The 25032-nt window shown below is 40.3% G+C and overlaps 2 protein-coding genes across 4 annotated transcripts in view; one reads left to right on the top strand and one right to left on the bottom strand.

The window, feature by feature from the left end:
- FBXL13 (F-box and leucine rich repeat protein 13) overlaps positions 1-25032 on the bottom strand; it is a 277666-nt gene that overhangs the window by 85750 nt on the left and 166884 nt on the right. For all 3 annotated transcript variants that reach the window (XM_073652270.1, XM_073652271.1, XM_073652269.1), the window contains exons 10-12: positions 17759-17811; positions 13975-14075; positions 8746-8875 (exon numbers count right to left, since the gene is read on the bottom strand). In XM_073652270.1, the coding sequence (XP_073508371.1) occupies positions 8746-8875; positions 13975-14075; positions 17759-17811 (284 nt within the window). The remainder of the gene's footprint in view (positions 1-8745; positions 8876-13974; positions 14076-17758; positions 17812-25032) is intronic.
- The window catches only part of LRRC17 (leucine rich repeat containing 17), a 45045-nt gene continuing 28586 nt past the window's right edge, over positions 8574-25032 (top strand). The window contains exon 1 of the mRNA XM_073652273.1: positions 8574-8805. The gene's annotated coding sequence lies outside the window, so the exon portion shown is untranslated. The remainder of the gene's footprint in view (positions 8806-25032) is intronic.

Genomic DNA, 25032 nt, shown 5'->3' with positions numbered 1-25032 from the left:
GCACAACACAACTGATGGTCCCAACCCTATTTATAAGGCAAGAAATCCCACTTATTAAACCTGACAGGGCACACCTGTGAAGTGAAAACCATTTCCGGTGACTACCTCTTGAAGCTCATCAAGAGAATGCCAAGAGTGTGCAAAGCAGTCATCAAAGCAAAAGGTGGCTACTTTGAAGAACCTAGAATATAAGACATATTTTCAGTTGTTTCACACTTTTTTGTTAAGTATATAATTCCACATGTGTTAATTCATAGTTTTGATGCCTTCAGTGTGAATGTACAATTTTCATAGTCATGAAAATGCAGAAAAATCTTTAAATGAGAAGGTGTGTCCAAACTTTTGGTCTGTACTGTATATATATATATATATATATATATATATATATATATATATATATATATATATATATAATGTTGCACTCATAAATAAATATTTTTATGGAAAAAAAAGTACACATTTTTGGTATCGCTGCATCTGGAACGACCCACCCTATAAAAATGTCACACTAGTTAACCCCTTCAGTGAACACTGTAAAAAAAACAATGCTTTATCATCATACCACCAAACAAAAAGTGGAATAAAACGCAATCAAAAAGACAAATGTAAATAAAAATAGTATTGATGAAAAAGTCACCTTGTCCCGAAAAAAAACAAGCTACAATGCAGCTCCATTAGCGGAAAAATAAAAAAGTTATAGCTCTCAGAATAAAGAGATACAAAAATAATTTTTTCTATAAAATAGTTTTTATTGTGTAAAAGCGCCATAACATAAAAAAACTATATAAATGTGGTATCGCTGCAATTGTACTGACCCAAAGATTAAAGCTGCCTTATCAATTTTACCACACGCGGAATGGCATAAAAAATCTCAAAAAAAAACAGTTTCTGAATTGCTCGTTTTTGTTCATTCTGCCTCCCAAAATTCAGAATAAAAAGCGATCAAAATATGTCATGTGCCCGAAAATGGTAGCAATAAAAATGTCAACTCGTCCTGCAAGAAACAAACCCTCAAATGACTTTGTCGGCCGAAATATGGAAAAATTATAGCTCTCAAATATAATGATGCAAAAACTAGTTTTTGCAAATGAAAAAGCAATTTTTACTGTGTGACAGCAGCCAAACATAAAAATCCGATATAAATCTGGTATCGCTGTAATCGCACCGACCCAAAGAATAAAGTCATCTAATCACTTATAGCGCACGAGGAACGGCGTAAAAAATAAACAAAACCAATTCTTCACCTGCTGTAGATTTGTTCATTCTGCCTCCCAAAGATTGCAGTAAAGCTCAGCTCACATTTATCCTGCACTCTGCACTGAGCGCGGTTTCCGTGTAAATCTCTGAAATACGTGATTCAGACGGAACCCCTGGTGGAAAATTCCCTGTAATGAGGCAGATAGATACACTGAGGACGGGGCCCGGCCTGTGATCCGGCGGTGTCCGTCTTTTTAGGCGTGCATAAAAGTGCCATCGGCCACAGTTTTGTGCACCTCTGAAAAAAAGGACAATGCAGAACTGAGGCCAGACAGAGTCCAGAGTAACTCTGCTACCTCATTATAGTGAATGAGTCCCACGAAGGTTTCATCTGAATCACGTCACTCGGAGATCTAGATGGAAACCCCGATATAAGTGCTCAGTGTAGAGTACTGGATAAATGTGATCCAAAATGTTATGTAAAATGTTCCTAACAAAAGCTTCAAATCAATCCACAAAAAAGCCCCTACTCAGATCTGTCATCTGTCAATGGAAATATAGGAGCTTCCACGTTACTGATAGCACAAAGGCTCTGGAAAAGCTAAATGGCTCCTCGCCCACCCCAAAAGAAACTCAGCAAATTCTGCACTCCCAAATCCAAATGCCCTCCTCCCTTCTGAGCCCCAGTGTGCCTCAACCACATTTAGCGTCCACATGTTTAGCATTTCTGTAGCGATGAGAGCCTGCCTAATCTATGGGTATTTGTCTCCAGAAGCATGAGCTGGGCACTACAACATACTAGTCACTACAACGTGCTGGGGACTACAACGTACTTGGGACTACAACGGCAGTTTGCAATTTTCACTCAGAAACATCCACTGATGCTTGTTTCTGGAAAACACCCATGGAGTCAAAATCGTCACTACACTTGAAAATAAATTCCCAAAGGGGTATAATTTCCAAAATGGGATTCTACTCTTCTAGCACTTAGGGGCGCTGTATATGGAATCTGCAAACTATTCTAGGAAAATCTGCGCTCCAGGAGGCAAGTAGTGCTTGGTCCCTCCCAAGTCTTGCCGTATGGCTAAGTAGTACTGTTCAGCCACATTCAGCAGAAATTGTGGGACAAATTTTGGTGCCATTTTTACCTATTTCCCAGTGTGAAAATGTAAAATCTGTGGCTAAAACAAAATTTTGGTGGTAAAAATGTAATTATTTTTTTTCACTGGCCAATGGTATAAAATTCTGTGACCCACCTGTGGTGTCAATATGATCACTGCACCCCTAGATGAATTCATTGAGAGGTGTAGTTTGTAAAATGGGGTCACTTAGGGGGTTCTGCTGTTCTAGTATCTCAGGGGCTCTCCAAGTGGGTCATGGCGACCGCAAAGCATAAAAGTAAAATCTGAACTATAATATGGCGCTCCTTCCCTTCTGAGCTTTGCACTGTACCTGAAAAGTGTTTACCAATTACATGTAGGGTATTGGCACACTCAGGAGAAAGTTTTACAACAAACTGAGGTCCATTTTTTCCTACTACCCCTTAGAAAAATTAAAAACGTGGGGCTAAAACAACATTTTAGTGGTAAAAATGTAATTATTCTTTCTTCATCGCCCAATGGTATAAAATTCTGTGAGGCACATGTGATATCAATATGATCACTGCACCCCCTAGATGAAATCATTGGGGGGGTGTAGTTTGTAAAATGAGGTCACATGGGGGGGGTTCTGCTGTTCCAGAACTTTAGGGGCTCTGCCAATGTGACATAGCACCCTTAAACAATTCCAGCAAAATCTGAACTCCAATATGATGCTTCTTCCCTTCTGAGCTTTACACTGTGCCTCAAAAGTAGTTGTCGACCACATATGGGATATCGGTGTACTCTGGAGAAATTGCGCAACAAATTTTGAGGTCAATTTTTTCCTGCTATTGTCAAAATGAAAAGATTTTGAGCTAAAACAACATTTTTGAGGGAAAAATATATTTTTTTCATTTTCACAGATCAACTGTTACGGGTGTGTCAGAGACAGTCGCTCTGGATCTGGCTGTAGAAGGTCACTGCGCTTGGCATTGCAGACACCTTCTTAATCTTTCTTCCTTTATGACCCAGTGGCGACCTCCCTCCTGCTGCTGATTGACACACCCTTGCATGGGAGTTAAAAACCCTCAGTTTGCTCCAGGCAATCACCAGTGATTATATCTTTGTGCATGCTTGGAGCACGAGCTGTTGGCTGGCTTCTTCTCTGGTGCCCTTGGAGGACGGTTGGCGTTACTCTTCTGGTGTCTGCTCAAGCTAAGTTAATCCCCTTTGTTTGTCTACCTTGTTGTCTTTAGTTTGTAGTGGGGCCTGACCAGTGCTCACCCCTCCCCCTCCCTATCTAGGGCCAAGCTCTAGGGACATACAGGGTTTAGGGTCCTGCTCGGCGATAGGTGTGGAACATATATAGGGATGGTAGGGTAGGCAGGGTGTTATTAGATCTGCCTAGGGGTCTCCACTCCCCCTTCCCCTAGTGTTTGAGTTTCCTCCCCCTCTTCCCTTCGTGTTGCACTTAGTCTTTTCCACACCTTGCGTGACATCAACATTGTAAAATTCTGTGAAGCACCTTTATCTAGATAAATACTTTGAGGGGTCTAGTTTCCAAAATGCGCGAGGTTTCCACTGTTTAGGCACATCAGGGGTTCTCCAATCGTGATATATTACACCTGCAGACCATTCCATCAAAGTCTGCATTCCAAAACATCACTCCTTCCTTTCTGAGCCCTTCCGTGAGCCCAAGAGGAGTTTGCCCCCACATATGCGGTATTGGCGTACTCAGGAGAAATTGCAAAACAAATTGTATGGTGCAATTTCTCCTGTTACACCTGTAAAAATACAAAATCTGGGGCTAAAATAACATTTTTGTGGGAAAATTGATTTTTTTTTATTTTCACAGCTCTACATTATAAACTTCTGTGAAGCGCTCGGGGGTTCAAGGTGCTCACCACACATCTAGATACATTCCTTGAGGGGTCTAGTTTGCAAAATGGTGTCACTTGTGAGGGGTTTCCACTGTTTAGGCACATCAGAGGCTCTCCAAACGCGACATCGCGTCCGCTAATGATTCTAGCTTATTTTCCGCTCAAAAAGTCAAATGGTGCTCCTTCCCTTCCGAGCCCTGTCGTGCGCCCAATCAGTAGTTTTCCCCCACATATGGGGTATTGGCATACTCAGGAGAAATTGCACAACAATTTTTGGGGTCCATTTTCTTTTGTTACCATTGTAAAAATAAAAAAAATTGGGGCTAAAGCAACATTTGTGTGGAAAATATTAGATTTTTTTGTTTTCACGGCTCAATGTTATAAATCTCTGTGAAGCACCTGATAGTTCAAGATGCTCACCACACATCTAGATAGGTGGGGTCACATGTGGGGAGTTTCCACTGTTTAGGCACATCAGTGGCTCTCCAAACCCAACATGGCGTTCGCTCTCGATTCCAGACAATTTTGGTTCAAAAATTCAAACGGTGCTCCTTCATCCACATATGGGACATTGTCATGCTCAGGAGAAATTGCACAAAAAATTTTAGGGTTCATTTTCTATTATTACCCTTTGGAAAATAAAAAAATTGGGTCTAAAGTAAAATTTTTGTGAAAAAAAGTAACATTTCTCCTTGTGAAGAGTGACATACCGGCTCTGGCATGTCAAGGTAAGGAGGCTTATTTGCCGTGCAATGCTCCTCTGGGAAATTTAATATGCAAATTGCCTCTTCAGAGAAAAAGAGGACTTGATTGCTGCTTCCAATAGGTGGTGCTATAGAGTTCAAATCCTCTTTTTCTCTGAAGAGGCAATTTGCATGTGAAAAAAAGTTAAATGTCCATTTTTTGCTTCCATATTCCATTATTTCCTGTAAAGTACCAGATGGGTTAATAAATGTGGTTTTGTGCACCTTGAGGGGAGCAGTTTTTTCCAATGGTGTCAATTTTAGGTATTTTCTTTCATGTAGGTCCCTCAAAGTTGCTTCAAATGTCATCTGGTTCCTAAAAAAATGGTTTTGTAAGTGTTGTTGGAAAAATGAGAGATCGAAAAATTGTGCTGATGTAAAGTAGACATTAGGGAAATGTTATTTATTAACTATTTTGTGTAACATAACTCTCTGGTTTAAGGGCATAAAAATTAAAAGTTTGAAAATTGCAAAATTTTCTAAATTTTCACCAAATTTCCGATTTTTTCACAAATACGCAAGTCATATCGAACAAATATTACCACTGTTATGGAGTACAATATGTCACGAAAAAGCATTCTCAGAATCAGTGGGATCCATTGAAGCGTTCCACAGTTATTATTACATAAATTGTCACTGGTCAGAATTGTAAAATTTGGCCTGGTCATGAAGGTGAAAACAGGCTTGGGGTGTGAAAGGGTTAAGGGCATAAAGACTCAAAGTTTGATATAATTGTGAAATGTTTACATTTTTTGTAAAATTATTGATATTTTCATAAATATCATAAATAAATGCAAATCATATCAACCTAAATTTACCAGTAACATGAAGCACAATGTGTCTCGAAAATAAACAATCTCAGAATCACTGGGATATTTTTGAAGCAATCCAAAGTTATTTCCACATAAATTTACTTTAGTCCGAATTTTAAAACGTAGCCTTGTCAGGAAAGTGAAAACAGGTTTTAGCGGTAAGGGGGTAATGGGCTTTGCCACATGACTTAGTATAAGAATCCAAATCAGAAACTCAGTTTGCAGACACGTATTTCGGGGTGTTTGTCTCTCATCAGTGCAAAGCAAGAGAACTGATATTCATGAACTATCGTAAGGATAAGCCTTTAGATGATTTTTAATCTTCTTAACCTTAAGAAAGATCATTAATATCAGATCGTGGGGGGTTGACTACTGGTACCCCCTCAATCAGCTGTTAGCAAGTTCCGCAGTGGCAGGAAGTAAGTTGTGAGGAGCGCAGCTCCGTACACTGCGTAATAGCCATTCGTAGGTACTGCTGCTCAGGCCTGTTTATTTCCATAAGGTTTGCACATGAGAACAGCCATTACATGTACAGAGATGTGGTTTTCTGGCTCTACAAACTGTGTACTTCTCGTAACGCCAAGGACACAATACTAGCTGATTATTGGGCTGCTGGGCGCAAATCCCCTCAAATCTGATATTGAGGACTTATACTAAGAATAGACAATCAATACCAAAGTCCTGAACAACCACTTTTAAATATTGTATGACACTATATGTAAAGTCATATGTGTAGTAAACTGTTCAGTGTTCACTTCTATCACTTTATTAATGCCATGTGTCTACTTCTAAAGAGCTAAATTGCTGGTACAATTTGAAGTACAGCAGATTTACTTAATGTAGCATAATAAAACAAAAAGGGAGCACACATTAAAGGAGTCACAACAGATTTCTAGAAGCAGAAACCACAATAAAAATGAAGCAATGTCTGCTTTAAATTAACAATGAGATAATCACATGACATTTCACATAATGGGTATGTACAAGTAACTGCTCTATAGGGCATAATTTGTAGCTCCTGGGCATCAATGCAAATTCTGTAACAGAGCACCCAACTACCATGTGCCATTTATTATACTGATGTCTTCCTGTGAGGCATATTCATTTAGGTCACTTCAGGCACCAGGACCCAGGAGCCACCATTACCACACCTAAAGCCACACAACAGCACTGGACCATAGCACCTTGGTTCACATGTGCTTATTTGGCTGACTTCTCACATTTCAAAAACATACTGATTCTTTTACAGGCAGTCCATATTACCCCTCAATTTGCTTGATTGGGGGCTACAAAAAATTAAGTTCCCTAAGGGCTATAAACCTGCCGTGTTCTAGCTTTATTCTGCTAAGTTGCTGGTCCTGAGTAAAATTAATAATAAGTGGGGATATCCTTCATAGTAACATACAACTAATATGAGGGCTATTTGAATGGTAGCAGTGCCTCTTATATGATCCAGTATTAAGCATAATGCGAATGCTATAAAAAAAAACAATAATCTCCATTTTCCACCCCACCCTCTAGTAATACTATTGAATGGTTTAGGCTGAAGGATGGCTTAGGAATAGCACACTCGGGAATGCACCAGTGATAACATAGTAGGGGCAGATTCGAATGGAGCGCAAATATTTTTGGGTCCCCACACTAGGTAGTCATTCTTTTCTGATCAGGCATAACACAAACCAGGGAACCTATTGCTTCTGACTATTGTCATTACAGCAGGTAATAAAAGGGGTTTAGCATTGGGGAGTGCGGGGTCTGGAAATCCACTTCATAGTGTACTAAATGTGTGTTTAATGCCAGCCATTCACATTAGATGTCTATTGGCCCAATGATGCTTTGGCCAGTTGTTCAGCTGACAGCCATCCCGGCTGGTTCTCCCATACAAAGGAGCGCTCGTCCGGCTGAGCACTCCTGTGCTCTCTATGAGAAAGCAATCACCAAACATGTCTGGCAACGGCGTATCTTCAGGGGAACAAAACAATTGTCTGTCCAAAGTCAGAGATGCGTGAGTGATATCTTCTCCACGTGGGGATCATTTGTCCGGGGCCCCCATGCGATAAGACTGCTGGCTGTGCCTGTCAATATTGAAGGGTTCGGTTGACATTAGTCTACTTTGTATGTAGACCTTTAGATTGTATTTATGTTTCTATGTTATGTTATTCACTATTTATATGTAAAAAACTGTTGAAATGCAGCCAAGATTCATAGAAAAAGTCTGTAAGACCTGCTGATCCCACCTACACACTGCTGACTAAACTATTTTACAGTCTGAATACTGCATACAATAATCTCAATTGTTCTCAATTTATGTGTTTCAATTAACAATCACATACGATTGTATTGAGATGACTGTGAAGAAAATAGTAATTTATCAACTGGAAATCTTATTTATAAGTTCACAGAGCCCCTACAGATTACACCCTTATATGTTTATTAAAAGTGACCATCTAAAATAAGCACTTGCAGGTCTAGATGGAAACAAAAAGATAAAAAACAGCTCTGTCCACCAAACATTAGAAAAGATTTCCGTTAACAAAATGTACAAGACAATTTAACGCTTTTTTTCACACCTAATTCATCAAACTCTGCCAGCAGTAAGGTTTCATGACCCTTTGTTACTCGCATCATTTTCACCGGAAATAGAAATGTTTATTTAACTTTACCAAAAAAAAACAACTTTGTCTGGATTTTCTGTAGTTTTATGTTTTGTTTTTCTTATTATATTTTTAAACTGGTTCTTCAAAAAGAAGTAAACGTGAATTCATAACAAAGGGGAAGGAATTTGGAGAAGATGAGAGCTTTTTTTCATTAGCCAGTAAGTCTTAGCTGTTTCTAAGCATGACACTGCCTTGGAATTCAGCCAGTTCACATAGCGCTGTGCCTAAGGAGAGCCTAAGCAGCTGCAGCCTTGTAATTCAAAACCGCTCAAGTTTCCTAAAGGACCAGCACTAGTAGGATGCACAATGAGAGCAAGACACACTTCGCTCCAAGGATTCCCTTTCTGTGTGCATGAAGAGAAAGCCAACAGACCAACCTGAGTGCAGCCGGACAGATCCAAGTAGATGATCTTGTGACATCCTTTTCCAGATCCCAGGTACTGTAAGCCTTTGTCTGTAAACTTTCGACTGTAAGCTACACTGAGATACTGCAGGTTAAGCAGGTATCTAATAAGAAGAGCAGACAACAGAGACAAAGTAATACATTAAACAGGATCTATAAAAAGCTTCGTATATGCAGAAGCAGAAACCACCAGTTCATTGCTGTGAATGCAGATCTCATTGCACATAGTAGGATTTTTATGCTTCACAGATAGGGCTGGAAATGCATTTAGTGCAGGCACACCAATTCCTAAGCCTCTTGTGTGCTGACAAATGTGATGGTTTGCAGAAATGAACTTCATGCAATGTGATCAACGGAGGAGAAGGTTCTCTAAGGAGAATTCTTCTCAAATTTAGTCAACGTTGTACAACTAGTATGTAAATATAAAAACAAAATCTACTATGATTTCTTTATAAGCTCCTTCTGTGCCAGGGGAGCCAGCATTTCCTAGAGCCACAAATCTCTGCCAAAACACCTCGGTTCACTTCTTTGTGACTTGATGCATCCTTAAAGAAACATCACCAAGTTATAGAAGGCTTGCTAGCGACTTCCAGGAGTCCACGGATGTTTGAATGGTATCATGAGCTATAACTGATTAACTATAACACATTTGTGTACCCTGCACTTCGCGGTCTTGTCTTGGGGAGGATGTGATCTTAAGCAGCTGTATTATCACAACATGATATACATGTACACCCCTTACCTCATCTATTATTGTTGAAAAAAAAAAGTTTTAAGTGTGTTCTGGTAAGGACTGATTTTGATGTTCTGAATTCTACATTTCTACCCAGGATATAGCTTGCAAATATATTTTGAATGAGAATTGGAACAGTTTATTGAACTGGTTGTAATATGTGATAAAGAACTGTGGAGAATGATTAAAAGCTATTATCTATTAATTGTAATATATCCATTAAATAGAACCCTACATCTGATACTTGCAGGCCCAAGCTGCAGGTCCCTGGCGGCTTCTATCTACCCGCTGACAATGACTGACAGGTCTCTGCCTGTACACGCACATAGGAAGAGACCTGTCAATCTAGGGCAGTGGGCGGAAACCCCCAGGAAGTTACCTATTCGACTAGTCAGTAGCGCGGCTCAGTCCCCTGCGGCTATTAAAATTATGTTTTTCTCTGAAACGCCGCAGCGTTTCAAAGTCAAGCATGGATGGCTGAGATCGCACAGCTAGTGTCTGATACAGGCTGCCCACGGTTTGGGAATCATGTACGAGATGTCAAGTTCTCTTTAACCACTAGATACTGATCAACCATAACATCAAAACTACAGGCCCATTGTGTAGGTCCTTCTCGTGGTGCCAAAACAGATTTGAACCACTGAAGCAAAGACTCCAGAAGTCCTCTGAAGGTATCCTATGTTATCTGAGACCAAGATGTTAACAGCAGAGGCTTTTAGTCCGGTACATTGGGAGGTGGGACTTTCAGTGAATGGATTATTTTTTCCAGCACAAACCACAGATGCTCAATTGGATTGAAATCTTGGGTATTCGGAGGCCAAACCAACACATTGAACTCTTTTCCCCAAAGTTTCCCAAACTTTTACAGAACAATTTTTGAAGTGTGACAGGACTTATTATCCTGATGAAAAATACCACAGCCACCACAGCCATTACGGAATACCATTGACATGAAGGGGTATAATTAGTCTTTAACAATGCTTAGGCAAGTAGTAAATTTCCAAATCACATATACAAGAAGAGCCAGGACCCAAGGTTTCCCAGCAAAGCATTGCCCAGAGCATTACACTACCTTAGCTAGCTTGCTTTCTTCCTATTTTTCATCATGGTGCCATCTCTTACAAATAGAAACAATTCACATACAGTACAGACTAAAAGTTTGGACACACCTTCTCATTTAAAGATTTTTCTGTATTTTCATGACTATGAAAATTGTACATTCACACTGAAGGCATCAAAACTATGAATTAACACATGTGGAATTATATACTTAACAAAAAAGTGTGAAACAAGTGAAAATATGTCTTAGATTCTAGGTTCTTCAAAGTAGCCACCTTTTACTTTGATGACTGCTTTGCACACTCTTGGCATTCTCTTGATGAGCTTCAAGAGGTAGTCACCGGAAATGGTTTTCACTTCACAGGTGTGCCCTGTCAGGTTTAATAACTGGGATTTCTAGCCTTATAAATGGGGTTGGGACCATCAGTTGTGTTGTGCAGAAGTCTGGTGGATACACAGCTGATAGTCCTACTGAATAGACTGTTAGAATTTGTATTATGGCAAGAAAAAAGCAGCTAAGTAAAGAAAAACGAATGGCCATCATTACTTTAAGAAATGAAGGTCAGTCAGTGCGAAAAATTGGGCAAACTTTGAAAGTGTCCCCAAGTGCAGTTGCAAAAACCATCAAGCGCTACAAAGAAACTGGCTCACATGAGGACCGCCCCAGGTAAGGAAGATCAAGAGTCACCTCTGCTTCTGAGGATAAGTTTATCTGAGTCACCAGCCTCAGAAATCGCAGGTTAACAGCAGCTCAGATTAGAGACCAGGTCAATGCCACACAGAGTTCTAGCAGCAGACACATCTCTTCAACAACTGTTAAGAGGAGACTTTGTGCAGCAGGCCTTCATGGTAAAATAGCTGCTAGTAAACCACTGCTAAGGACAGGCAACAAGCAGAAGAGACTTGTTTGAGCTATAGAACACTAGGAATGGACATTACACCATTTGAAATCTGTGCTTTGGTCTGATGAGTCCAAATTTGAGATCTTTGGTTCCAACCACCGTGTCTTTGTGCGATGCAGAAAAGGTGAACGGATGGACTCTACATGCCTGGTTCCCACCATGAAGCATGGAGGAGGAGGTGTGATGGTGTGGGGGTGCTTTGCTGGTGACACTGTTGGGGATTTATTCAAAATTGAAGGCATACTGAACCAGCATGGCTACCACAGCATCTTGCAGCGGCATGCTATTCCATCCGGTTTGCGTTTAGTTGGACCATCATTTATTTTTCAACAGGACAATGACCCCAAACACACCTCCAGGCTGTGTAAGGGCTATTTGACCAAGAGGGAGAGTGATGGGGTGCTATGCCAGATGATCTGGCCTCCACAGTCACCAGACCTGAACCCAATCGAGATGGTTTGGGGTGAGCTGGACCGCAGAGTGAAGGCAAAAGGGCCAACAAGTGCTAAGCATCTCTGTGAACTCCTTCAAGATTGTTGGAAGACCATTTCCGGTGACTACCTCTTGAAGCTCATCAAGAGAATGCCAAGAGTGTGCAAAGCAGTCATCAAAGCAAAAGGTGGCTACTTTGAAGAACCTAGAATATAAGACATATTTTCAGTTGTTTCACACTTTTTTGTTAAGTATATAATTCCACATGTGTTAATTCATAGTTTTGATGCCTTCAGTGTGAATGTATAATTTTCATAGTCATGAAAATACATAAAAATCTTTAAATGAGAAGGTGTGTCCAAACTTTTGGTCTGTACTGTATATCCATCTGTTCACATGATGTAAAAATAACATGATTCTTCAGAACAGTTCACATTTTTTATTGCTCCATGGTCTAGTTATGGTGTTCATCTGTCCATTGTAGGGGCTTTTGCCAGTGCCCAGGCATCAGGATTGACACTGTAATAGGTCCGCAACTACTCCACCGCATATGCCGTAAGCTATGGTGCACTTTCTATAATAGCCTGCATTCACTTTTCAGAACTTTGTGCTACAGTAGCTTTTCTGTGGGATTGGACGAGAAGGGCTAGTCTTTGCCCATAATGAGCAATAATAAGCCTGGGATGTCCATGACCCTGTTGCCAGTTCACCAGTTGTCCTACCTTGGACCACTTTTTATAGAGACTAACAAACTGTACACCAGAAACACCACACAAGGCCTGCCATTTTAGAGATACTTGGACCCAGTCATCTAGTTATCATAATTTGGCCATTGTCAAAGTAGCTCAACAGCAAGATTTTACCATTAACCTGCTGCTGAATATATCTCGCATCTTGGCATGAGATAATGTTATTCAGTTGTCACTGTCATTGGCTTTAATGTGATGGATGATGGATGTAAATGTGAAGGCTTCTTCTGAGAATGTTTTTATGACTGTGGTGTTTAATTGCCATGGAATATATCCCGTTCAGCAGACATTAATACTATTTTTGGCATATTATACCTATAAAAATTACACCAGGCTGCTGTGCATGTGGAACATTTGTATGCTATGTTTATTTTACATCTGTGGATAGTCTGCAGTAAGAAATTCAAAGGTGGTCCCATTATCAGTAATGTAGACACAGAAACCATTTTGTATTAGTCTGCAAACAAGGATGTTTTGTGCATTTTACACAGTTTGCAGTGAAATAAATTTACTATAATTTAGGGCATGCTCACACTGCCATATATTCTCCCATACAGGATAATCGGTTCAGTTATGCTGTCATTCTGTCAGAGTTTGATCCGAGTGTAACCTTAGTGTGATCTGATTCTCTTACAAGAGAGAATCACAGCACAGGTGTGGAGAAGATGGAGAATTTAATTTCTCCATCTTCTCCATTGTCTGTGTGCGTGTACATCGGACTGCGCTCGAATGACATGTATGGGTGCGCATGGTCCAATCATCGGATGGACCCGAAGCATGCTGTGATTGTTTTCTCATGACTAATCGGCATGAGAAAAAAATGGCAGATCTGCACTGCCCCATTGTATAACATTGGGCCGAGTGCTATCAGATAAAACATGGGTTAGCACTCAGCCGTGTTATACACTATTGTGAGCAAGCCCTAAAACAGAGTTTTCACTTATGACAACCCAAGCTAAGGATGACCAAAGCATTAATTCACTGAATAAGTAAGAAAGCTTCAAACTTCAACATGGGGGATGTAAATACTGCATAGACAACAGACAATTACTCTCTTATAGATCTTCCATTTGGGCTATTAAAAAAAACATCTGGCAAACAAACATTTGTGGGGTACAAATTTGGTGTAAAGTTTTAGCAATGCATGAAGTCCATAATGCTAAAAGTGCATAATAGTAGTTCCAGCTGCCAACAGCTGGAAGCCACATGCATAGGCCACAAGGGCCACATGTGGCTCCAGAGTCACTGGTAATGAATATTAGTGTGGAGCAGAGAGTGGTGTGCCTGGTATTGCTATACACAAAGAACATTAATCTCGGAAAGCTTACCTTGACATGACTCGTATAGTGGAGTTGGTTATATCAGTATGAGATAAATTAAGATAAAGAAGTGCTGGGCATCCTTCACATATAACTCTTATTGCGTCTTCCTGGCCACACAAAATACAAACAAAAAATAAGAAAAAACAATTCTAAAACATAGAAGGAATAGTATCTGTTACATATTTATAGATAGATGTTATGAATACCTATGTACAGAATATATATACCCTAAGGCCATGTTCCCACTTAACGGAAACACTTTGTTTTTTCTACTGCGTTTTTTTGTGTGTATAAAATCCAGTGCATTTAAAAGTTCAAGCAAAGGGGATGTAATTTAATGAAAATCATACCCACTGTGCATTTAAAGATGCTTTAAACTGCATTTTCAGGAGTTTTCCTTTCTCTTATAAATACACGTGGCAACTTGGCCTAAGTGTTATTAAAATACATTCACTGTTCACTCTGAACATAGATATTGATGACCTTTCTTCTACGCTCAAGTCTTTTATGGGTAAAGTTAAATCTGGTCTTAATGCCAAAGAGGCCTTTTGTGCACAAGCCAATGATACAGACAACTCAAACTTCAAAAGTGGTAAAACAGCTTATTAATGATAAATCCCCAACTAGAATTTAATTATTGAATAATATTCAACCTTAATTAATGAGGTTGTCTAAGAAAAGAAACATGTTCTACTTTTTTTGACTCTATTATTCAAGTGAATAGGGCTGAGCCCATGGACCAAAGTGGAGTTGTTTACAGAAAATAGACAAACAATGAGCATTTATTCTAATCTAATACAATCCCTTTAAACCCTATGACTGTCTGTGTTCTTTAACTAAATGACCACAGTCCCAGACACAATAATGATACTTTTAACTTCAAAATTATGTATTACTTTGATAATACTACCAAAACCTAATCCTTACATGTAGGCGTAAAATACATTGATAAGTCGCAAAAATCTGGCCACATTTGGCTTTTTCACTCCAGTTTCGCCCAGCTCCGCTAAAATGGGTGGAGCTGGGACGAGACAGGGGCATGACGCTACAGCTCCTCTAATTCATGATCTACCTTATGCCAGAAATCTTACTCCATTCTATGACTGGCGTAAGTATGTGGCACTTTTCAGATACGCCACTATTAACAGACCTGCGCCTCTTAATGAATCAGGCGCCTCTGACTCCAGCATTCTGGTCTTGATGAATCAGAGCCGTAGTCTCTTATTTTATATTGATAAATACAGTATGTACACAGTCCATATATTACATTCTTTTATATAAAGTCTTTTTATAGAATTGCTGGTTAAGAGGTTTTCTTAATATAGTATTTTTATTATGACATTCTCTGGGTTGTCACAATTAAAGGGGTTATCCACTACCTGCACAACACCATATTAAATTAAGTAGTCCTCCTTGCAAAATAAAAAAAGCATAACTCCCAAATTGGTGGCGTTCCTACGATGTTTGTGCTGAGTGTGCCAAGACTATCATGACATTATTATTCTACTTGAGCCCCTAGCCAATCAGTGGCCGCTATTGTGCGCTGCTGAGCTCTTACTTCCCTTGGATGAATGTCAGACAAGCGGAAGAAGTGAGAGCGCAACAAATCCAATAGGTGCCACTGATTGACTCCAAGACTCACGTGGCATAAAGTCACACATGCTTCAGTAGACCTGACACCAACATCACTGGAGCACCACCCGTGCGGGCGGTGAGTATATGATATTTATTTTACAAAGGAAACTATTTCAGTGGAAAACCGCTTTAAATAGAATCTGTCAGTAGGATTTACCCTCCTAAACTGTTTATATGGGCATGTTTATATGGGCATGCAGTATTATGTTATTCAGGAAGCTGAATAACATAATACTTTGATATCTGTGATCTCATGTCTTATTCCAGAGAAATCCATGTTTTTCTCATATGTAAATGAGCTGGCCAGGCATTGATCTGCATGAGAATCTGCTTCCTGGGATTATTGTAAGTGAAAGGGGGAGTTACCAGTGTGAGGCATGTACCTAACACAGAACAGTAGAACTGAACTTTGTCTCATAAACAGATTTGTTGTAGCTTTCACAGCTCTGCTGTATTGTAGCACTGGCTGCATGTGAGATGGAAGCTGAAACACTCAGAGGAACCTGCAGATGTTTCAGTAAGGTCACGGCTCCACTATCAGTATTTGGTCAGTATTCGATCAGTATTTTTTCTCAGGAGTGGAGCTAAAACCAGGAGAGGAACAATCAGACAAAAGGTATAATAGAAACAAGTCACCAATTCTGCATTTATCACCCGCTCCTGGTTTTGGCTCCCACTCCTGAGAAAAAATAGTGACCGAATACTGACCAAATACTGATAGTGGGGCCGTGGCCTTATAATTACACACAGCTCTGCGGTGAGATCAGAGGAACAGAGCGCGGCCATTACATATCATACTGGTAATGCCCCTTTATGTAAAATAATTTATGGAGGCAGATTCTTGGGGAGATCAGTGTCCTCCCAATAACCTGGAACAGCTCATTTACATATAAGAATAATGTGGATTTCTCTGGAATAAGACATCGGATCGCAGATATCAAGATATCATTTTATTCAGCTTCCTATGACCTGCATGACGATATAGACGGCTTAGGAGGGTTGATCCTATTTACAGATTCCCTTTAAGAATAAAGAACTATGATAAGAAATCTGTGCTCCCAGATGGCATAGTCTAATTTCTTACATTTTAAATATAACCTCTTATTTTATAAATGCCTGAATTGTGGATTTCATCAGAAATTCACGACTCGTTTACACATGATAATTTCTCTTTCTTTCCAAGATTATCCTTTGAGGCTGGTTCCGCATGAAAACAGTTACAACAATTCATTGGAACATGGAGTATGAATGGCATGCCAATGATCAATTTGTGACTTATCATTCTTGGCACAGCTCACTTAAAAATGTCATTATAGTTGCAAAATGACTAGATAGAATGATATGCTTTTTAGTTTAGTGCAACCCCAGAATAATGAATGCTGTACTATAAATGAATGATTATGTGTCCTTGTGGTCACCAACATCAGTCACCGGGGGCAGCACTCAGCTCTCCCACAGAGTTCTCTAGGATTGTGTACTCTTGAATGCCAATCCATATTTCGGGTATGGAATACTAGAAACCATGGGGGAGAGTGGTTGGGCAAAACATTTCTCAACTATCCTGTTTTTCAATCCTGCAAAGGGGTTGCCTTCTTTTAGGACAGTGGACCTCAAACGCTGTAAAACACCTAAAATAACAACTTTAGCAGGTACTCACCCTCACTGAGTCCAGCGCTGGCTCCTTGCCCCTGCTCTGGTCTCTGTGTTTTAGCTGCAGCGGTGACATCACATCGACAGTACGCATCATCACGGTAGCCAATTACTGAGCTCAGCAGCTCTGCCGAGGTGAGCGCTACAGTGGTGATGCGCACTGTCGACGTGACGTCACTGCTGCAGCTAATACACAGAGACCAGAGCAGTGGCGGAGGGCCAGCATTGAACCTGAGCAGGGTAAGTACCTGCTGCGTTTGTTCGTTTAGGCATTTTACAGTATTTGGGGTCCACTTTTCTGAAAAAGGACAACTCCTTTAATACTACTAAAATCTAGTGCGATTGCTAGCGATATTTTTACCTATTGCTTAGAATCTGATGAAAATAGCCAACATGGAAAAATATATGTACATGTATCTGGATGTAAACAGTAATGGCATCTGAAACATAGTTACATTTTAAAATAGATATATTATATTTCTAAAATTTCTATGAAAGCACTTACATTTACATTTTTACACTCTGACAGATTCAGATCTTGCAGATTTCTACATTCACCTACAATGTAAAGAAATTCATTATGAAGAGAGTCATTCTTCTTCCTAGAAATATTATGGAATGCATAGAAACACCAATTATAGCTTAAATGGAATCTGTGAGGGGGTTTTTGCTTCCTAATTTAAGAGTGGCATAACGTAGAGACAGACCCTGATTCCAGCGATGCGTCACTTATTGGGCTGTTAATTTTGACAAAATCACTGTTTTATCAGTAAGAGATTATCACTAGAGGACTAGTAACCCTGCTGCCACCTAGTCCTTCATATTCATTAGCTCAATATAACCCGGCCCCCACTACAGATTGGCAGCTTTCTGTGTACACTGTGCATAGGCAGAAAGCTGCCAATCAGAAGTGTGCCCGGGGTTATACAGAGCTCAGCATTCAGAGAACTGCTATACTTGCAGCAGAGAAAACAGGGATTTCATTACAACTGCTGTAAGCAGCCCAGTAAGTGATACATTGCTGGAATCAGGGTATCTGACCCTATATTATTCTGTTCTCAGATGCAGTACCAAAAACCTGGTTAGCGCACATATTTTGACATAACTGATACTAAACAGCAAAGCACTGAAATCCCAGGTTCAGGAATAAGCATTATGAATTCTCACACAACAGAAGGGCGCTATGCAGATACAATTATTTTAGTATGATTTTTGTGTTTGAGGTTTTTGCTATAAATTTTGCAAGAAAACATTGTAAAGGCAGAACTTGCATATATAGTTGAAATAAGAAGAGCTGTAGAAACACTTCCTACAGGCATTTTAAAGTGTTTTTTTTTTTTAATGATACTGAAATAAAGTCTTAACTATAGGCATCAATATGTGATTTATGGAGGTATAAACTCTGGGTCTGCACCAATGAGCAAAATGAAGGTATTGCTAATTTGTAGTCTATGGAATAATCCAATGGATAGGACATGAATGTTATAACTCAAAAATAAACAAAAAAAAACAATAGCACTTCTCATTATTAGAGCTAAGCTCAAGCACAATAGTGGTGTTGCTGTAATGGTGATGCAGTCTTGGTCCACTGTGACTAGAAGTTTAAGATGGATTTAGTCAAACTGGTTTTGGCTTGTTAATAAGCCCAGATCAACTAGTCGATAGACGCCGGTTTACACAGGCCATTGAATACTAATGGGAACAGAGCAATAGGTAATATGACCGTTCTGTCCCTGTACAGCATTGTGGTATTGGCAGCACATCTCCTGTTGACACCGGGTGGTGTGAAACTGATAGCAAGGATTTTATGCCAGGATAAACACTCCAATCACCTGACAAATAAATGTTTTGCTCATTCGTTAGGCGATCATTTGTTGGGTGATTAACATTCATGGCATGTTTACACTGGCCTGATAATTGGGAACGAATGTTTGTAAGAAAGAAGTGAAGATGTGCTGCAGCGGCCACTACACAGTGATAAGAGCTATGCTAGTCAGCACCATTTACATCCAGAGGCCACTGGAGCTGAAAACTGCTGATCAGTGGGGGTGAGACCCCACCGACCTGTTAGTGATGACCTACCCTAAGGATAGGAAAATAAGAAGTATATGCAAAAGGAGGACTGCACACTGAAATCTTGGTCTGCATCTTGGATGTGCATTCCTCCTTTTGCATATACGGTACTTTTTGTTTTCCATTGGTTAATTGTGTATGCTTCACTGGTACTCCATACATATTTATAGCTTCTGTTTACCCTAAATATAGGTAATCGATATTATTCTGGACAACCCCTTTAAACACTAAGGTTTAAGATACTTTGTGAAGAGAAAACACTTCACATATGAAATGAAAGTTAAGAAATAGTCCAGTTCCTAACACTTTTCATATGTATTTTCAGTTGCAAATATATGTAACAATACAGAAACGGACTAGGAATGCAATTCAGCCCTGGCATTTGAAAGCATAAATGCCCATGCTGTCCCCGTCCCCTTACCCATATGGGGGTCTCTATTACTAATATTACCCTATCTGGAGGGAATCAAGAATGACTACAGTAACTAGATTTCCAATAATACCGCTAGATGAGATTTAATAATAATAATGATACCACAATAATAATATTGCAATATAACAAATACCACCAGACCATAACGTATATTACAACCATACAGTGACCATATAATGGCAATATCAGTTCTACACCAATGCTCTGCAGACCAAATCTTTGTAAAATGTACAGGTCCTCACGGGTGACATTCTCAATGATTGTTGTCATTGATTTGCCCTTTTATTTTCTATTCGGCGCAGACCGCCATGACCACTTCTTCTATCCATAACTTGTCCGTGCAAAGTGTAATACAGAGATATACTCGTATTTGGCTTACTGCTTTCCAGCCCCCTCATCACCTTCTCCACCTCTACACAAACCATTTAGTGGTATAACCAGTCCCCCAGGCAGTAATAATGCCCCCTCTGTCCCCTACATAATAACAGTGCCCTCTCTGTGTCCCTACACAGGAATACTGTATCCTCTGTACTTCCTCATAGTAATAATGTCCCCTTGTGCCTCTTTTAATAATATTCCCCCTTGACCCCTTATACTAATGAAGCTGTACCTCCCTATAATAATAAAAACACAGTCCTGTGCATTCTTCTAATAATAATAAAGTCTCCTGTGCTTTCCCTATAATGATAACAACACCCATTGTGTCTCCTTATAATAATGATCTTTAGAGCCTGTTATTGTAATAATGTCCCTGAGAAGTAGCGTACAGAGAAATCATGGCACACCATAGCAAAAATTTTGTAACAGCACATAGGCACAGTCACAGAAGGACATACCATACCTCCCAAGACACAGAGAGGGATATGTATTGTGGCACTCACACACTTATTTTGCCCCTCATGAAGCACCTTCTGAATTTTGCCCCTTATTTTGCCCATACTGAAGCGCTCTAAAAATGCCCCCACACAGTGTGATATCCCCACATTCCTACACCTTATGATTTTACCACAAACCCTAATGCTTCACAGCACCCCACACAGTAATGTCACCACAGCTCCCCACACCCACACAGTATGATATCCACCAAAGCTCCCAATATAATGTGATGGCCACCACAACTCCCCATAAAGTATGCTGGCCTTCACACAGCTCCCCATAGAGTATGCTGGTTTCCACACACCTCCCTATCAAGTATGCTGGTCTCCACACAGCCCTTCATAAATATGCTACTCTCCACATGGCCCCCCATAGAGTATGCTGTTCTCCACACAGCCCCCCATAGAGTACGCTGGTCTCCACACAGCCCCCATAGAGTAGATCGGTCTCCACACAGCCCCCCATACAATTTTCTGTTCTCCACACAGCCCCCCATCATGTATGATGATCCCCACACAGCCCCCGCATAAAGTATGCTTGTCCCCTCCCAACACCCCATAATGTATGATGGTCTCCACACAGCCCCCCATAGAGTATGTTGGTCTCCATACAGTCCCATATAGCGTCTGCTGGTTCTCTTACAGCCCCCCATTATGTATGCTGGTCTCCACATGACCCCCATAAAGTATGATGGTCCACACAAAGCCCCCCTCCCCCCAAAAAAATCATTATAGTCACCTAATGCAGGCTCCCCATCCACTGTAGCCTCCATCTCCTCTTCTACCTCGTTTCACAGTGGATGGGGCCGATGCCATGCAGTGACGTCATTGCGCCACCCGACTTCTCCTCCATGACGTGCCGTCAGCCTCCAGCAGGCCGCAAGATGGAAGTATCTTGTGTCCTGTTAGAGAAAGTGACGGAGCAGGTATCTCTGTGATACATCTGTTAACAGTATCAGCATCTTGTGAAAACCAATACTATTAACTGTGTCACAGTCAGTGCAGCCCAAGTCTTTATTGACCAATCTGGCATTTGCCTGATGGCCAGTCCAGCCCTGTAACAATGTAACACCACAAAAAAAGTTAAACGTTTTGGACTAAGATGATTGCATGTCATTAATGAAAAGAGTATTTTATTTCAGAATCTCTTCTAAACACCATTTTTGTAAAATAATAGTTACTTGTACTAACAGCAGTGGTTCTAATATATGAGAACCACTGCTGGTTGGATCTTTTCAAATCTTTTCTCAAGAAACACAAACTTTTAACTCCATATGGTTGGATCTTTTCACATTACAGATTTTTCTGCTTGGCCCCAAGAGCTTTCTCATGAGAACTGAAAGATATTTTCCAATTATAACTAGCTATAACCTAAGATAAGTAAGCTGTTCTTCTCAGCCAACAACATGACCCAGTCTCAGGAACATTGCAAAAAGTGTATACCCACTGAGTATGTTTTATGTAAAAAACAAACAAACCCACAATCAATGGCTGCAAGACGGATCAGTCAACAATCCTTTTTTCCACTAAACTCAAACTGATGGCAAAAATGCAGTGCAATTCTACAGCAGTTCTGTAGACAATGAATATGACACAGATGCACAGATGCACATGCTTAACATTTGCTCCATTCAGACACAGCTTGTAATATAGACCCAAGGGTTGGATCTCAATCAGTTGTGAATAATCCCTGGAAGTGTTTGCCCTTTTCAGACGTGCACAAAATTATGAAAAAACACAAGATAAAAACATAATAAGCAAATACTCTGCAGTAAATAAATAAATAAATAGCAGTAGTGCATGAAAATAACATAGGGTGCTTAGTTATAATTTTAATCAAAAAAACGTAAAAGCCACCCCACCTCGTCACGGTGACCCTATTCGGGACAGTCCTAACCTCTAGTATTAAAACCTTACCATATGTCAAGTGATGTAAATGTGAATAAACCATTAGGAACCACATGAATGTAATGTCCAGCTCAAAGAAAAGGTAGGCCACACCTTTATATGCACTGGGTGCAAGCAAACTGAAACAAAAAGCCTACAGAGATTAACTGGAATATAAGTTGGTGTGCCTGCAGCGTGTAAGAGCATGTTCACACTGTCTGTTTAGTGGCCATTGTGAGCACAAATATATATATAATTAGAATGATATATTACAGAAAAAGCATGATCACAGATTTCACTAGGCCAATATATCTAACACTGCTATTTCTGAGCATTGCTGTCGTTCTGATTAGCAAGTGACTACTATGTGCTTGTAAGGACATTTTACAATATGGGTAAGGGTTACTAATCACAAACTATTGGATATCTAGTTTGACATAAGGTTAGATTCACACGTTATAAATTTGGCATAGATTTTACGCAGAATGTTACAGTACAAGCAAAGTGGATGAGCTTGAACTTAATCTCATCCCCAGGTTGCAATTTTTTTGGGTGCAGAATCCATGTGGAAAATTAGCTTTTGTTTTGTTTTTAACCCCTTCACGACATCAGCCGTACATCAGGCACAAGTCGGAAGCAGGTGTATAGAACAAACTCATGCAGCGAGCCCGCCCCATACCTGGGCAGGTGATGGCTGTGTATTATGCTGTAGTACTAAGCCCGCGATTGTTATCCTGTCAATCTATGACAGCGGCATTTAACACGTGCATGTGTGCGAGTTATTCTCTCCGCCCATTGGCGCACCTGTGACGTCACCAGGCTTTAAAGGAGACCGTGATTTTGGCTATATGCAGCGATGCTGTGGCATCGCTGTATATAGCAAAAGCGATTGGATGATCGCATTTTCAAGTCCCCTAAGAGGGCTAACAATAACAGTGAAAAGTAAAAAAAAATTAAATTCAAATCAACCACCTGTTCCCCCATTGAAAATAAAGATATTAAAAAAAGAAAAAAATACACATATGTGGTGTCGCTCAAACTATAAAAACAACCTGATTGGTAAACAGTGTACACAAAAAAAAAATCAAGAACGCCAAAATTGCATTTTTTTGGTCGCCGCAATTCCACAAAAAAGGCTGTAACAAGTAATCAAAAAGTCACATCTATTCCAAAATGGTACGAATACAAATCTTGTCTTGCCCTGCAAAAAAATAAGCCATCACACAGCTCCATTGGCTGAAAAATAAAAATATTACGGGTCTCGGAATATGGTGATACAACCCCCCAAAATTTTTTTTTGTAAACTTATTATTTTAGTGATGAAAATCACAAGAAAAATGGGACATGTTGAGAATCGCCATAGTCATATTGATGAGCATAATCATATTACAAGGTCATGTTTGCCATAAAATGTACACCGTAAAAACAATTCCCAAAAAACAATGTCAGAATTGCGCTTTTTTTCACCGCACCTGGAATTTTTTTCCCATTTTCCAGTACACTATGTGGAAAAATGAATGGTGTCATTCAAAAGTATAACTTGTCTTGCAAAAAAACAAGCCCTAATATGTCTATGTGGACAGAAAAATAAAAATGTTATGGCTCTGGGAAGAAGGGGAGGAAAAACGCAAACGCAAAAATGGAAATTGGCCATGGCATGAAGGGGTTAAAATCTGTAGCATCTTAATTTCTGTTACGAAAATGCACATTTTGGTGTGAATTTTACCCATTAATTTTAGGCCTCTTTCACACGTCCGGATATTTCCGGTACTGGAAAACACAGTACTGGAGATATCCGTGTCTGTGTGTATGATACACGGTACAGTTAGCGCTTTTCCCAAGTGCTGGGTGCTGAACGCTGCCCTCATCATTGTCCCCTGCTGGCGCTGCGATCAGCGCTAGCATGGGACAATGTTGAGAGTAATATTCTGCTCCCGCTGTGTCCAAGACCTGTAAAAATAGGAATAAATGAAAAAATCCTTATACTCACCTGTCCCCCACTGTTATCCACCTGACCGCTCACGCCGAGGAGCCGGGGAGAATGACTCTCTGCTGCGAGCAGGTCACTGCTTTGTGGTGAGCTCACTGAGTGACAGGACACTGCTCGTTGAGCTCAGCACAGAGCAGGGGGCCCGCTCGCTGCAGCGAGTCATTCTCCCAGGGTCCTCGTCATGAGTGGTCAGATGGATTACAATGGGGGACACTTAGGACAGGTGAGTATAAGGATTTTTTTTTATTTTATTCTTATTTTTACAGGTTTTGGACACAGCGCAAGCAGAATAGTACTTTCAAGATTGTCCCCTGATAGTGCTGATCGCAGCGCCGGCAGGGGACAATGATGACAGATGCCTGTAGCACCCGGGGAACAGCGCTAACTGTACTGCTGATTCCCAGGCGCTGGTACGTGTCACACTGATGACATACGGATGTCATCCGTGTGTCATCAGTGTGCACGTGTGCGGGACGTTTTGCGGTCCGTGCTGCGGGTAAAAAATGGACATGTCAGCATGT

Source organism: Phyllobates terribilis, unplaced genomic scaffold, assembly GCF_046119375.1.
Source record: "Phyllobates terribilis strain yellow unplaced genomic scaffold, ASM4611937v1 Scaffold_11__3_contigs__length_659146591, whole genome shotgun sequence".
NCBI classification, from domain to species: Eukaryota; Metazoa; Chordata; class Amphibia; order Anura; family Dendrobatidae; genus Phyllobates; species Phyllobates terribilis.
Note: the sequence above shows the minus strand (reverse complement) of the source record. Positions and strands in the feature narration are given on the sequence as shown.